The 13979-nt window shown below is 36.8% G+C and overlaps 1 protein-coding gene across 1 annotated transcript in view; it reads left to right on the top strand.

Moving 5' to 3' along the window:
- Positions 1-987: 987 nt before the first annotated feature.
- abcg2c (ATP-binding cassette, sub-family G (WHITE), member 2c) overlaps positions 988-13979 on the top strand; it is a 30281-nt gene continuing 17289 nt past the window's right edge. The window contains exons 1-6 of the mRNA XM_067421756.1: positions 988-1203; positions 6303-6493; positions 11166-11225; positions 11888-12005; positions 12867-13022; positions 13225-13382. Of these exons, the coding sequence (XP_067277857.1) occupies positions 1201-1203; positions 6303-6493; positions 11166-11225; positions 11888-12005; positions 12867-13022; positions 13225-13382 (686 nt within the window). The 5' untranslated portion in view covers positions 988-1200. The remainder of the gene's footprint in view (positions 1204-6302; positions 6494-11165; positions 11226-11887; positions 12006-12866; positions 13023-13224; positions 13383-13979) is intronic.

Raw genomic sequence — 13979 nt, 5'->3', positions numbered from 1 at the left:
CATATATATATATATATATATATATATATATATATATATATATATATTTTTTTTTTCTTTTTCTTTTTCTTTATGTGAAAGTTTAATGAAAATAATATAGAATATCTAACATAAATGCAACATAAATGCAAAAGTAAACCTATCAACTATACAAACGTCTCTTAACATTTTGTCCTGAAGCTTATGATTGAAATTAATTTAGTTGAAAGTATAAATTGTAAACATGAATTTAAAGGGATAATTCACCCAAAAATGAAAATAACCCATGATTTACTCACCCTCAAGCCATCCTAGATTTATATTACATTCTTCTTTCAGACTAATATAATTATAAGTTAATGAGTTTAGAGATATGATTAAAAATATCCTAGCTAATCCAAGTATCATATAATAGCAGTGAATGATAGCCCAAAATTTGAAGCCCAAAAAAGTGCATCTATCCATTATAGAAGTAATCTACATGGCTTTAGGAGTTAATAAAGGCCTTTTGAAGCGAACCAATGCGTTTGTGTAAGAAAAATATCCATATTTAACACATGGTAAAGTAAAATGTATTGCTTCCGCCAGACCGCATTCTTTATTCATTGTACGCAGAAAGAGTAAAGTGATAACTGTTAAGCTTAATTTTTAGTAAATGTTTAAAATAACATGGTTAGTAAAGTGCTATAGAAGTATTGTTAGTTTGTGTTAACTATAATGTAGTTACATTTGTTAAAATTAAGATTGGAAGCATTGTTGTTTTCCAGTAGCATTGAAATGTTTCCAGTTCTTTGTGATTTAAAGGATTTTTTAAATATTGAGATAATTCAAATAAAAAAAAAAAACATACAGTAACCTGACATTTTACACTCCTCAGCTACGTGTGTCAACCCTGTCTGACCTCATTTCCCCCTCACTTCCCCCTCACTTTTTTTTTTTTTTGCCTGAAACAAACTTAAGGTTTAGTTCAAAAGGTAGGCAGACAAACCTGTTCATACTGTATGAATATCCTGCAGCAGTTCTGTGATGGTAAAGTTGTGATGTACACTGATGTACAGAATGCAGATATGGAGAGATACAGTTTGTCGTCTGTTTGTGTCGTCTTTGTGATACTATTGGAAGTGTGAGTTAAAGCCCACCCACCCATTCAAACTGACCAGGCAGGCGGTCAGGACCCCCAAAGGTTACCTCAAAAACCTAACCGGACATCTCGAAAAAGACATGGTATGTAAACACATTTCTTTTTAATGTTTTATGAGTTTAATACGACCAACTGGAAGGGGGGAATGTACTTAGAGACTGAAGTAAACATGGGAGATTCAGAAGTTATTTGCAGTGTAGACTACTAACCTTATGACTTTCACGCTTAGCATTAAACTGGTTGAATTTCTCACAACAGGTTAGTGTTTACCATGAACCGTAGGAGCATCAGCCTTATTTCACGAACAATGATAAATTACACGTCACCGTTTTCAGCTTGAGCCCGAAGCGTACAGTAAAAGGTTCGCTTTATGGGATACCGGAACATACTACTTTGTAAGTGAAAAGTGTGATCAATTTCTTTATTCATGCAAGATTCATGATTAGACGTAAAAACAGAGAGTCGCTACTGCCTTGCACCGATGCACGTGCATCGGAAATGTCTAACGTTACTTCCCACTTGAGGGTCCTATTTTTTAAACTAGGAATTAGTATTTACGATCATTCCGATAGCACGTGAAGCCAGGCCCACCCTCTCGAAATCCAGTGATATTATAGTTTGTACGGTGTAAGTTACCTTTTAAAAGGAAATAACGGCAATGTCTTGCCAGAAAAGCGAAGAAAACCGCCAGGCTGATGCATAATTTTTTATGTATCAGTTCAAGGTGCTTTTCTGATCTGTTGCTTGGAACTCAGTAAATCAGGAAGTTAAAATTTGCCAATAACAAATGCAGTATGCTTGAGTCCATTAAAATTAGCTAGCTCTTGAGTCGTTTGACTCGGGAATCAGACACCAACTGCACTGTAAATTTATGATTCACTAACATGAACCGACTCAGTAGATTCGTTCGTTTGGAAATCGGATGCTGTATGATTCGCGCTGTGTGATTCTCAAAAATTTACAGTAGATTCCAGGTTGTTAAAAAAAATAAAAAAGATTTCACGTTGTTGGTTCAGCAGCGGTGATTTAGTAAATATTACGGTAGTAAACACGGTGTTTCGTACTAAACTATGAAACTTGTTCTAAAAAGGAGCCGGTTTTCGGCTATCAACCCATCTTTACTGCAGTAACAAAGGCCAGGTTCGTACTCCAGGAAGTGACATCATTATTTTGGGATAACAACAGCAGCACCAACATCAGTGAGTCGTAGCACTATTTAGTTGGTTTGTCTAACTTTGATACATTAATCCCCATATATGTCAGTGCCATTATTTTGTCATTTTGTTTTGCACAACTGTAATGTTTTTTTTTTTCTCTCCTTAAGGAAGGGCTGGACTGGGGCTAAAATTCAGCCCTGGCAAACCCAGCCCATCCCGTCCATGAGTTTCCCGTGTATGGTTGTGTTGGGGTTAGGGCCTTAAATTTGAGTAAATAAATAAAACTAGGACAAGGACAGCTAATAATAGATATTATCGAATTTATTGCAAATGCAGATAACAAACTTAATATTGCACTTTTGTCACATGCACTTGACAGTAAAGCACTGATTTTGAACAAGTATGCATCTAAGTAAATGTACTGCTTTTAAATTCTGTCATCATTTAATCAGTCTCGTGTACTTCCAAACCTGTATGACTTTCTCTCCTCCGTGAAACACAAAATAAAAATGTTTTAAAATAATGTTGGCAACCAAGGCATTTTGGTTAGGCTAGATGTTAACTCTTGAAAAATATTCAACCCCAAAGATTGTTCAACCCCAAAATATGACTGTTTACTCATCCTAATGTCTTTCCAAACCTGAATTAATTTATGTGTAACATAAAAGAGTTACACATAATTAAATTTTGAACTCAAATTTTGAGTCTTTTTTGTTCCTACAATATTCAGTGGTATGTAAGACACTGAGATCTATCTGTCATGATGTCCTCATTGAAATAACATTTAGTTAAATTTTATTAGATCTATTAAAAAGTTCATAAAACATAAAAAAAAGAAAAAAGATTTGTCCTTAATTCATGGGATCTAGGCTGCTTTGTTGAATTATAATGACTTTTCAACCGTAGGCCAGTTTCATTTAACTGTAAGATAATACATGGTAGTCACAGGTAAAACCATGCTCCTCATGGGTATATGGTTTCTAAAATATATAAACCATATATAATAAACAAATGAATTTGTAATAAAATTGTAAACACATGTAGAAAATCCGAAAACAGCCTCTATAAAAGTGATTTATATTCCGCAATATTTAATGCAAGCAATAATGTCAATATTTTTTAATAAATATGTTTTTTCCAAAACACCACATTTCCTCACTGTTAGTAGCTGCAAGGTAAACTGTGGTTGTGCTTAGGTGACAAGTTTGTAGTTGAGTGTACTGCCGTTTTCCACTTTACCTCGTCATGTATTTACATACTCACGGCTGTTTACAGCCAGATTCACCTCAGAACCTGTTAGGCCTACTGTTCCCATTTCACACGACTATATTAAACAAAATTCAGTGTCAAAGTGCCGTTCATCACTTCATAGAGTATCAGAAACGTCTTTTGCAATTCCATGCGCTCAAATAAAATAAGTAAATGTAAATGCGTATCAACAGCACGAGTGTGCAATCTCGTGGAATGTAGTCGCTGTTTTTCGTGTGCATATGATACTCACTTTATGGTGTGTATATGACAGGCTCTTGGCTAGGATGGGGGTGGTGGGGCGGGTGGTTTGTGCGTATACTACGCCCTAGAGTGCATATCATATGCACGCGGAAAACTGCGTACCATATGCACGTACATGGTATACATTCCAGGACATTGCACACTCGTACTATTTAAATACGTATTTTCGTGAGATCCGGCTGGCCAGTCAGTGGCAAAATAATTAAATAACCTTGTACCGCCCCCGAAGTGCGTCGGCCCACCGGGAAAATGCCCGGTATGCCAGATTACCAGTCCAGCCCTGCCTTACGGCACATTTATAAAAGTGTTAGGGGTTAACAGCTTAGGACCCTGGACCAGTAGTGAAGAAATGAAGACAAAGAGTCAGGATTTCAATTAATTAAAAGAAAAATTTACTTAAGAATAGTTTGCAGTTTCAAGAGCAGAAGCCAGCTTCAAGTCTCCCAAGGAGTTCGTAGGCCGCGCTCCCTCTCTCACCGTCTCGTGCCTCGCCCTATCGTATATACAATTGTCCCATTATCCCAACAGTTATACCGTTTTCAAGGTCTTATCCACGTCATTACTGCAATGTGGATGGTTCTGATTGGCTCAGAGACAATGCACATGGCAATGTCATGGTAAATTTCCACACGTCAGTTAATCCGATGCACGTTTCCAAAGACTTAGGGTGCCCATTGTTTTCCATTCTCAACACTTATCTGTAACATAGAATATTGCGCACATACACAGATACACAGTCTCTCTAAGGTTGGAGCTGATTAAGCTCCAGTTCTAACCAAAACATACTGATAACATGTGCTTTCTTTCAGTAAGAGGGACACACAATAGTACAGGCAATATTCATATTGACTCTTTAGTGTTTCAGTAAAAGGAAATATAAAATAAATAGGGCTGGGACTCGATTAAAAAAATTAATCTAATTAATTAGAGGCTTTGTAATTAATTAATCGAAATTAATCGCATTTTAATTGCATATAAATATTTGACCTGAGAACAATGAGAAGTCATTTTTCACATGTATTTTTAGTATACCATTGAATAATGACTGAATACATAAGCTTAATCAACAAAATATTGTTTATTTATTTCAGTCCAGCAGACCAGCGCAATGTTTGCCATTAAGTATAGCAAAAGCATATTTGTGATATCTGAGGCTCGATGTGCTGCAGTGATACACAGATTCCTTGTTGTATAGCTTGCACACTACCATGCTCTTGACGACGCTTCCATTCTTTCGTTTTTTAAAACAAAATTTCCCATCCACGGGGCCAAGCAAAGCAGTCTCATCAGCTTCTTCGTTCATGTTCACTCATGCCCTGCGTCTCAATCAGCTCCCTAGTTCACTAGTCAGGGCACTGATCAGGACATAAGTCAATGGGCTGACTCCCTGATCAGTGCCCTGACTACTGAACTAGGGAGCTGATTGAGACGCACCCATGGTTTGTTGTTGTCGTGACTCCGGAGCGAGCACTAGTTGGTGTTCCAGTATAATCGGTCCGTTGAAACTCATTCATTGAAAAACGTTCCGCGGTGCAAAAATAAGTGTGGTTAATTTTTGTTTTGTTTTTTTGCGTAATTAATTAACGCGTTAAAGTCACGTAATTAATTAAACTTAATTAACACGTTAAAGTCCCGGCCCTAAAAATAAATAAAATATATTAAATTAAATGAAATGAAAGACAAATCCATATTTCATCTCTGGAAGCCGGGCTAAGTGAGTAAACCCTGTTACTGCACTCCTGACATGTTAGAGATGTGTGATACCTCAAAAATCCAAACACACGACCTTGTTGCCAGTGTTTAGTGATACATCACACATCCCTAGGCCAGACCCTCAGTCACTCCTCAGACACCAAATACACACTTTAGAAAAAAAGAAACTAAAAACAAAATCATAACTGGATAGAATCATTATAATAATATAGGAAGGTAAATATTGATTAAAGTTTTAATTATGAAGTTAATTGGGATATATGTACTATATACAGGTATATTGAAGCGGCAGTGGATTTCAGAATCCCCCTTTCAAAAGCTAATTAAATTCCCTAATTGATGTAAGCCTAGTCCTGGCTTAATCTCAGCCCTGTCTGTGAAACTAGGCCTAAATTACATAGTTTTGAAAAAATTACAAAGAGAGGTTAAAATATGAAAACCCTTATACAAGCGAATACTCACTATTACCAATGGCTCTTTAGTAGAATAGTTTATCCTGCTATTCTGGTCGTTTTCTTGTCATTGTGTTAAAAATGAAGTATATTGTTAATAAAGCCAAACTGCCAAAGTGATGAGAGCATATTTCTAAATGTCCAGTCTACCATTTTATCAAGCAGCTTAATTTTCAAGATGTATAATCAGGAATCACAAAATAATAATAATAATCTTTTATACATTTGACAAATTAATGTAGACGTTTGCTTGTATGTTTTTATATCATTGGTACAAATGAAATTATTTAATTTGTAAAAATGTAATTGTTTAGGTTGTTTATTGAAATCTGCATGCTTCTTTTGTAGACTGAAGAAGGAATCATGCTGGATGAGGTGGTAGTAAACGAGCAGCCGTCGACAGACACAGAGGAGTCATTGCCATGTTTCCAGACTCCAGGCCCCACTGTCACCTTCCATCAAATCCGTTACCGTGTCAAGGAACGATTAGGAATATTTAGTAGGCAGTGGATTGAAAAGGACATCCTCAAAGATGTCAGGTAATGACATGTTATGCTGGTCAAAGGTTTGGACACACCTATCGGTTCTTTAAGCATTTACTATACTCCAGGGCAATAAAAGGAACCATGCCCAAAATAGCTAAACACAGTGTTTAATTGTTTAAACCTAAGACCCAGAAAAACAAAGTATTTTGAATTTAGTAGTTTTTGTCATTACATTGTTTGGAGCATAAGAAACAAATGGGGGAAAAAATGCTATACCACTGAGTGGTAGGCCACATAAAATCACAGAGCGTGTGCAATTCGCCAACTTTCTGCAGTCAGGTACAAATAGGTACAGACCTCCAAACTTTGTGTGGCCTTCAGATTAGCTCAAGAACAGTGTTTAGAGAGCTTCATAGAATGGGTTTCCATGGCCGAGCAGCTGCATCCAAGCCTTACATCACTATGTGCAATGCAGTGGTGTAAAGCATGCTGCCACTGGACTCTAGAGCAGTGGAGATGTGTTCTCTGGAGTGACGAATTACACTTCTCTGTCTGGCAATCCGATGGATGAGTATGGGTTTGGTGGTTGCCAGGGGAACGATACTTGTCTGAGTGCATTGTGACAAATGGAAAGTTTGGTGAAGGGGGGATTATGTTGTGTGGTTGTTTTTAAGGTGTTAGGCTTGGCTCCTTAGTTCCAGTGAAAGGGATACTTAATGAGTCAGCATACCAATTGTATAGGCAAAATTATATTAACTCCGTTGCATTTCTGAATAAGAGCCAAATCTTAGCTAATTGTGTCTTTATAAAGATTAAATCCTTGCAAGAATGAATCCCCAATCAACCAGGTAATGCCTGCGTCAAGTGTGAACTGAGGAAACAAAAGAAGGTCCAACCTTTTATACTCTTGTGTCAGTGTTTTACAGAAACAAAAGGAAAGATGAAGCAAATGCCTTTTCCCCCCACCCTTCTGTAACTAATTTGAATAAGAAAACAAGGGACAAAACAAGGGACCCCCCCCCCCCCTGTCTTCCTCCATCAGTGTTTGTGTCAAGGCCTCAAGTGGTGACGGGGAGGGTTTATGACTGTGCATAGGAATGTGAGGTGTGGCTGGCATACATTTTATGATGTAATTCAAACATAAATGATTAAATTTTTCTTCAACACAATACATTTGGAACTATTTTATGCTCCCAACTTTGTGGGAACAGTTTGAGGATGGCACCTTTCTTGTTCCAACATGAACAAAGCAAGGTCCATAAAGACATGGATGAGGGAGTTTGGTGTGGAGGAACTTGACTGGCCTGCACAGAGTCCTGACCTCAACCGGATAGAACACCTTTGGGATGAATTAGAGCGGAGACTGAGAGCCAGGCCTTCTCGTCCAAAATCAATGTCTGACCTGACAAATGCGCTTCTAGAAGAATGGTAAAAAATTCCCGTAAACACGCTCCTAAGCTGTTATAGCTGTAAAGGGTGAGTCAACTTCATATTAAACCCTACAGATTAAGAATGAGGGGCCATTACAGTTAATTTCCACTTTCCAAAACTTTTGGCCATATTGTGTGTGTTTTTGCTGTCCTTGTACAGGTCCTTCTCAAAAAAATTGCATATTGTGATAAAGTTCATTATTTTCCATAATGTAATGATAAAAATTAAACTTTCATATATTTTAGATTCATTTCACACCAACTGAAATATTTCAGGTCTTTTATGGTTTTAATGCTGATGATTTTGGCATACAGCTCATGAAAACCCAAAATTCCTGTCTCAAAAAATGAGCATATCATGAAAGGATCTCTAAACGAGCTATTAGCCTAATCATCTGAATCAACTAATTAACTCTAAACACCTGCAAAAGATTCCTGAGGCTTTTAAAAACTCCCAGCCTGGTTCATTACTCAAAACCGCAATCATGGGTAAGACTGCCGACCTGACTGCTGTCCAGAAGGCCATCATTGACACCCTCAAGCGAGAGGGTAAGACACAGAAAGAAATTTCTGAACGAATAGGCTGTTCCCAGAGTGCTGTATCAAGGCACCCCAGTGGGAAGTCTGTGGGAAGGAAAAAGTGTGGCAAAAAACGCTGCACAACGAGAAGAGGTGACCGGACCCTGAGGAAGATTTTGGAGAAGGACCGATTCCAGACCTTGGGGGACCTGCGGACCCATTCCCCAGGTCAAGCCACCTTTGGGCTACAGAGAAGCAGCACTGGACTGTTGTTCAGTGGTCAAAGTACTTTTTTCGGATGAAAGCAAATTTTGCATGTTATTCAGAAATCAAGGTGCCAGAGTCTGGAGGAAGACTGGGGAGAAGGAAATGCCAAAATGCCTGAAGTCCAGTGTCAACTCCCCACAGTCAGTGATGGTCTGGGGTGCCATGTCAGCTGCTGGTGTTGGTCCACTGTGTTTTATCAAGGGCAGGTCAACGCAGCTAGCTATCAGGAGATTTTGGAGCACTTCATGCTTCCATCTGCTGAAAAGCTTTATGGAGATGAAGATTTCGTTTGTCAGCACGACCTGACACCTGCTCACAGTGCCAAAACCACTGGTAAATGGTTTACTGACCATGGTATTACTGTGCTCAATTGGCCTGCCAACTCTCCTGACCTGAACCCCATAGAGAATCTGTGGGATATTGTGAAGAGAAAGTTGAGAGACGCAAGACCCAACACTCTGGATGAGCTTAAGGCCGCTATCGAAGCATCCTGGGCCTCCATAACACCTCAGCAGTGCCACAGGCTGATCGCCTCCATGCCACGCCGCATTGAAGCAGTCATTTCTGCAAAAGGATTCCCCACAAAGTATTGAGTGCATAACTGAACATAATTATTTGAAGGTTGACATTTTTTTGTATTAAAAACACTTTAATTCACCAATCAATTTTCAGGTTACATTTTTTTAAAAGGTGCCCTAGAATGAAAAATGTAATTAACCTTACCATAGTGAAATAATAAGAGTTCAGTACATGGACATCACATACTGTGAGTAACGGTAACTCTCATGACACACGTCATGTTCCAGGCTGTGCAGGAGACGTGAGGACTTTTCATATGTCAACAGTCATGGTTGAGTCACAATCATTTGAATGCATGCTTTTCATTAGCAAATGGCTGCAATATAACAGAGTTAAAAATTTAATTATGAGTAATTATGCATTCATTATTAAAGCTACACTGTAACTTTTTTAGTTTATTCTTAGCTAAAAACACTTAGTTATTTCAAAAATATATGTGCTTATTAATGTATATTTACTTCTTTTAAGTAATAAAGTATTCTCGTAAGTTTATGATATTCCATTGAAAATCCATACGGGTGAGGGGTTCGAATGCCGGTCGCCATGTTGCTCCTCCATCTTGAAAGTACATTAGCCAAAGAGGGACATACCCGTAAATTCAAGCTTCGCCTTTCGTGTTTTAACACTTGATGGCACCGTGTCGAATGTGAAGAGGGGGATTGCCATGCTAGTCTTGGACTAAATCGGCCACCGTAGGAGTTAAAACGAAATCAGAATTGAGAGAAACAGAAACTAATATTCTCTGGATGGTCATATACCTTTACACCGCTAGATGGGGGAAAATATCACACAGTGTAGCTTTAATGAACATAAACATTTTATAATTGTTTTATAAAAATCAAATTGCAAACAAGTGCAACATTTCCATTTCATTTAACTTGAAAACAGAGATGACAGAAAAATAATAATTTTGATTTAATTTTGATCAGAAATAAGATCTCTTGTATAATCATGTAATATTCCTTATCAGGAGCAGTTTTAAGTAAATGCACATTTTTGGAGCACAAAACCAGTCATAAGTCTCAAGGGTATATTTTTGGCCACAGCCAACAATGGGTCAAAATGATCAATTTTTCTTTCATGCCAAAAATCATTAGGTAAAGTAAAGATCAAGTTCCATGAAGATATTTTGTACATTTTATAAGTATATAAAAATGTATTTTTAGTAGTAATATGCATTGCTAAGGACTTAATTTGGACAACTTTAAAGGCAGGGGTTAAGGGTCACACTTGTGGCCTTCTTGTGAACAAACATTTAATTAACACACCTTTCTATTCTCCTGGCAAGATACTATGCTCTTGCTCTTGAGTTAACACGCTGCCTTTTTTACGTAAATAGTTATAAATAAATTAAAGCTACACTGTGTGATATTTTCCCCCATCTAGCGGTGTAAAGGTATATGACCATCCAGGAATAATAGTTTCTGTTCCTCTCAATTCTGATTTCGTTTGGACTCCTACGGTGGCCGATTTAGTCCAACATTAACATGGCAATCGCCCTCTTCACATTCGACACGGTGCCATTGAATGTTTTTAGCTAAGAATAAACTAAAAAGTTACACAGTGTAGCTTTAAGGCCACGGCCAATTAATCTAGATAAAAAAGCAGTAAAATGACTTATTTTGAAATTTTAAAATGAATGTATGTGTACACAACATTCTTAGTTTGAACAATTGCAATACATTATTTTTTGTATTTTAAAATTGGCCTGTTGAAAATCCTTATACATCATTGACGCTTATAACGCTTATAACTTTTAATGTTAGTTAATGTTAATGGGTATTTTAGTTAATATCAGCTGTAAAATCAATTGTATTAAGAAGAAACAGTGATATACAGGTCACAGCTGCCTGCAATCCGAAGAAATCCTTGTCTAGTTGATGGCAGTCCAAAAAATGATGTTCTTTTTTGGTGTTTTCAATCTGTTGCAGTGGCATCATAAACCCCGGAATGAATGCTATAATGGGCCCTACTGGAAGTGGAAAGACATCGTAAGCACATTTGTCTTTTTTTATTGTATTTGGATGCTAAAAATATCTGACTCTAATTGCATTAGTCAAAATTTCAATATGAGTTTCATTTTAAGGAAACATATCACAAATACAGGTTTATATTTAAAGCTGCAGTCCGTAACTTTTTGCACTCTAGTGGTTACTAAACAGAACTGCATGTGTCTTGCGGAAGAACCTCTACTTCTCTCTGTTTATGTCTATGGTGAGTCAAGCAGGGACTGTGCTCCTCCGCAGCGGCTCCTACCAGACCGCTCTGAAATAGTCCCAATATAAACACTTATTATAAGTGTACCATAATGATCCAGGGTACAACTAAAACACGGTTTGGAAAATGGATTTATGTTGTACATTCTCATTATAACATTTTTGTAACTCTTGTACACCCAAAAGGTACGGACAGCAGCTTTAAAATCTTTAAAAAAATAATTTAGTATTAGTCACTGCACAGTGAGATCGTCCACTTTCAAGCATCTCTTAAAAGGCCAAAAATGTGATTCTGTCATTATTTTTATTTTGTGCCAATCCTCTAAGACTGCAGTGGAAGTCCGTTGTTGTTAGGTGTCCTATCCATTTAAGTGTTCAGTTTTATATAGTTATCTGAATATAATATATGCTATTAATTTTAGCGTGTCTGTCTTTAGGCTTCTGGATGTGATCGCAGGACGGAAAGACCCTAAGGGCTTAAAATCAGGTCAAGTTCTAGTTGACAACACAATCGTGACCTCTGACCTCAGGCTCTGCTCTGCATATGTAGTTCAGGTGGGGAGACAAAACTGTCGCTTTCTAAATATTTTTAATCAATTACTTAAGTTATCCAAAAGGCACATTACTAAAGAAATGATATATACATTACTGGGGTCAGTGACAGTAAATACAGTAAAACATGATATTGTAAAATATTTTTACAATTTAAAATGACTATACAATTTGTGTGTATATATATTACACATAAAAAATATAATATAAAAATATATAACACACACACATACATAACATGTATATATGAAGACAGATGTATATATGTGTGTGTAATATATTATACTATATATATATATATATAGAGAGAGAGAGAGAGAGAGAGAGAGAGAGAGAGAGAGAGAGAGAGAGAGGTGTGTGTGTGTGTGTGTGTGTGTGTAATATTTTTATATTTATTTATTTATTTATTTATTTATTTATTTATTTATTTATTTATTTATGTGATCAAAGCTGAATTTTCAACATCATTACTCCAGTCTTCAGTGTCACATGATCCTTCAGAAATCATTCTAATAGGATGATTTGGTGCTCAAGAAAATGTTCTTATTATTTTCAATGTTGAAATCAGTTGTGCTGCTTCATATTTTTGCAGAATCTGTGATACCTTTTTACAGGATTTTTTTAATGAATTCTGATGAATAGAAAGTTCAAAAGAACAGCATTTATTTGTAATAGAAATCTTTTTTAACATTATAAATGTCTTTACTGTGTATTTTATGTTTCTTTGCTATTCAAAAAAAAAAAACTGACTCCAAACCTTTAAACAGTAGTGCATATAATGTTTCATTTTACACAGTATTTTGTATAAGAACTGCTATATAATTGGAAGCAAATATGATGAAATAATACTTCACTGTCTTTCAGAATGACATTCTGATGGGAACTCTGACCATAAGAGAGAACTTGGCATTCTCCGCCAATCTTCGTTTGTCCCGAAAGGAGTATTCCTCATCCGACAAAGAGAAGAGGGTTGAATCCGTCATCCAGGAGCTCGGCCTCAAAGATTGCGCAGACACTAAGGTAATCATGAAGAGGAATGTTGCAAATGATTTGTTGTGTTGGTATGAACAAAGCATCTTCTCTTGAGACTGGGTCAAGGTCACGTGTGATTCAGTCACACAAAAACTATTTCTAAATCAACAACAATGCGGTTGGGCATTATGTCATAGGTATGTGTCCTTTCATACTAGCTGGACTTTATATGGACTTGTTTTTCTCTCAGATTGGGACGATGTTTTTGCGAGGTGTTTCTGGTGGAGAGAAGAAGAGGTGCAGCATCGGTATGGAGCTCATCACCGCCCCCTCTCTCCTGTTCCTGGATGAGCCAACCACAGGCCTGGACGCCAACACTGCCAACTCAATTATGGAACTACTGCAGAAGTACCTCAGACTCTTATCAAATATACCCACTTCCTGCACTGTTATAGGTTTTAGGTTCTATACACTGTTCTAGGTTCACTACAAGTGAGGCTTTAAAAAAAACCTTTCTCTAAGTCCAGCTTAAAGCAATTGATAGCTCACCCAGAAATCACTCACCCAAAACATTCTTGATTATTTACTCAACACAAGGCCAAGATGTATATAACTTTATTTTCTCAGCGGAAGAGAAATTAAGGTTTTGGAGGGAAACTATTCCAGGATTTTTCTCCATGCAGTGCAAGTGAATGATTCCCAATGTAGGCCATTTTGACAGTCCAAAATCCATATTGAGGCAGCTTCAAAGGGCTCCACATGACCCAACCGATGAATAAGGCTCTTCTGTAGTAAAACAATCAGTCATTTTCAGAAAAATAATAATAATTTTACCTACAAATGCTCACCTTAATCCAGCTCTGTGAAGTGCATGAAATTCTAATAGCAATTATATATACAATTATATAGCAATTATTATTATACTCAAAAGCCGGATTTATATATATATATATATATATATATATATATATATAGGTTTTTCAGCAAAGTTTTAATCATGTTGAT

Source organism: Pseudorasbora parva, chromosome 17 (assembly GCF_024679245.1).
Source record: "Pseudorasbora parva isolate DD20220531a chromosome 17, ASM2467924v1, whole genome shotgun sequence".
NCBI classification, from domain to species: Eukaryota; Metazoa; Chordata; class Actinopteri; order Cypriniformes; family Gobionidae; genus Pseudorasbora; species Pseudorasbora parva.
Note: the sequence above shows the minus strand (reverse complement) of the source record. Positions and strands in the feature narration are given on the sequence as shown.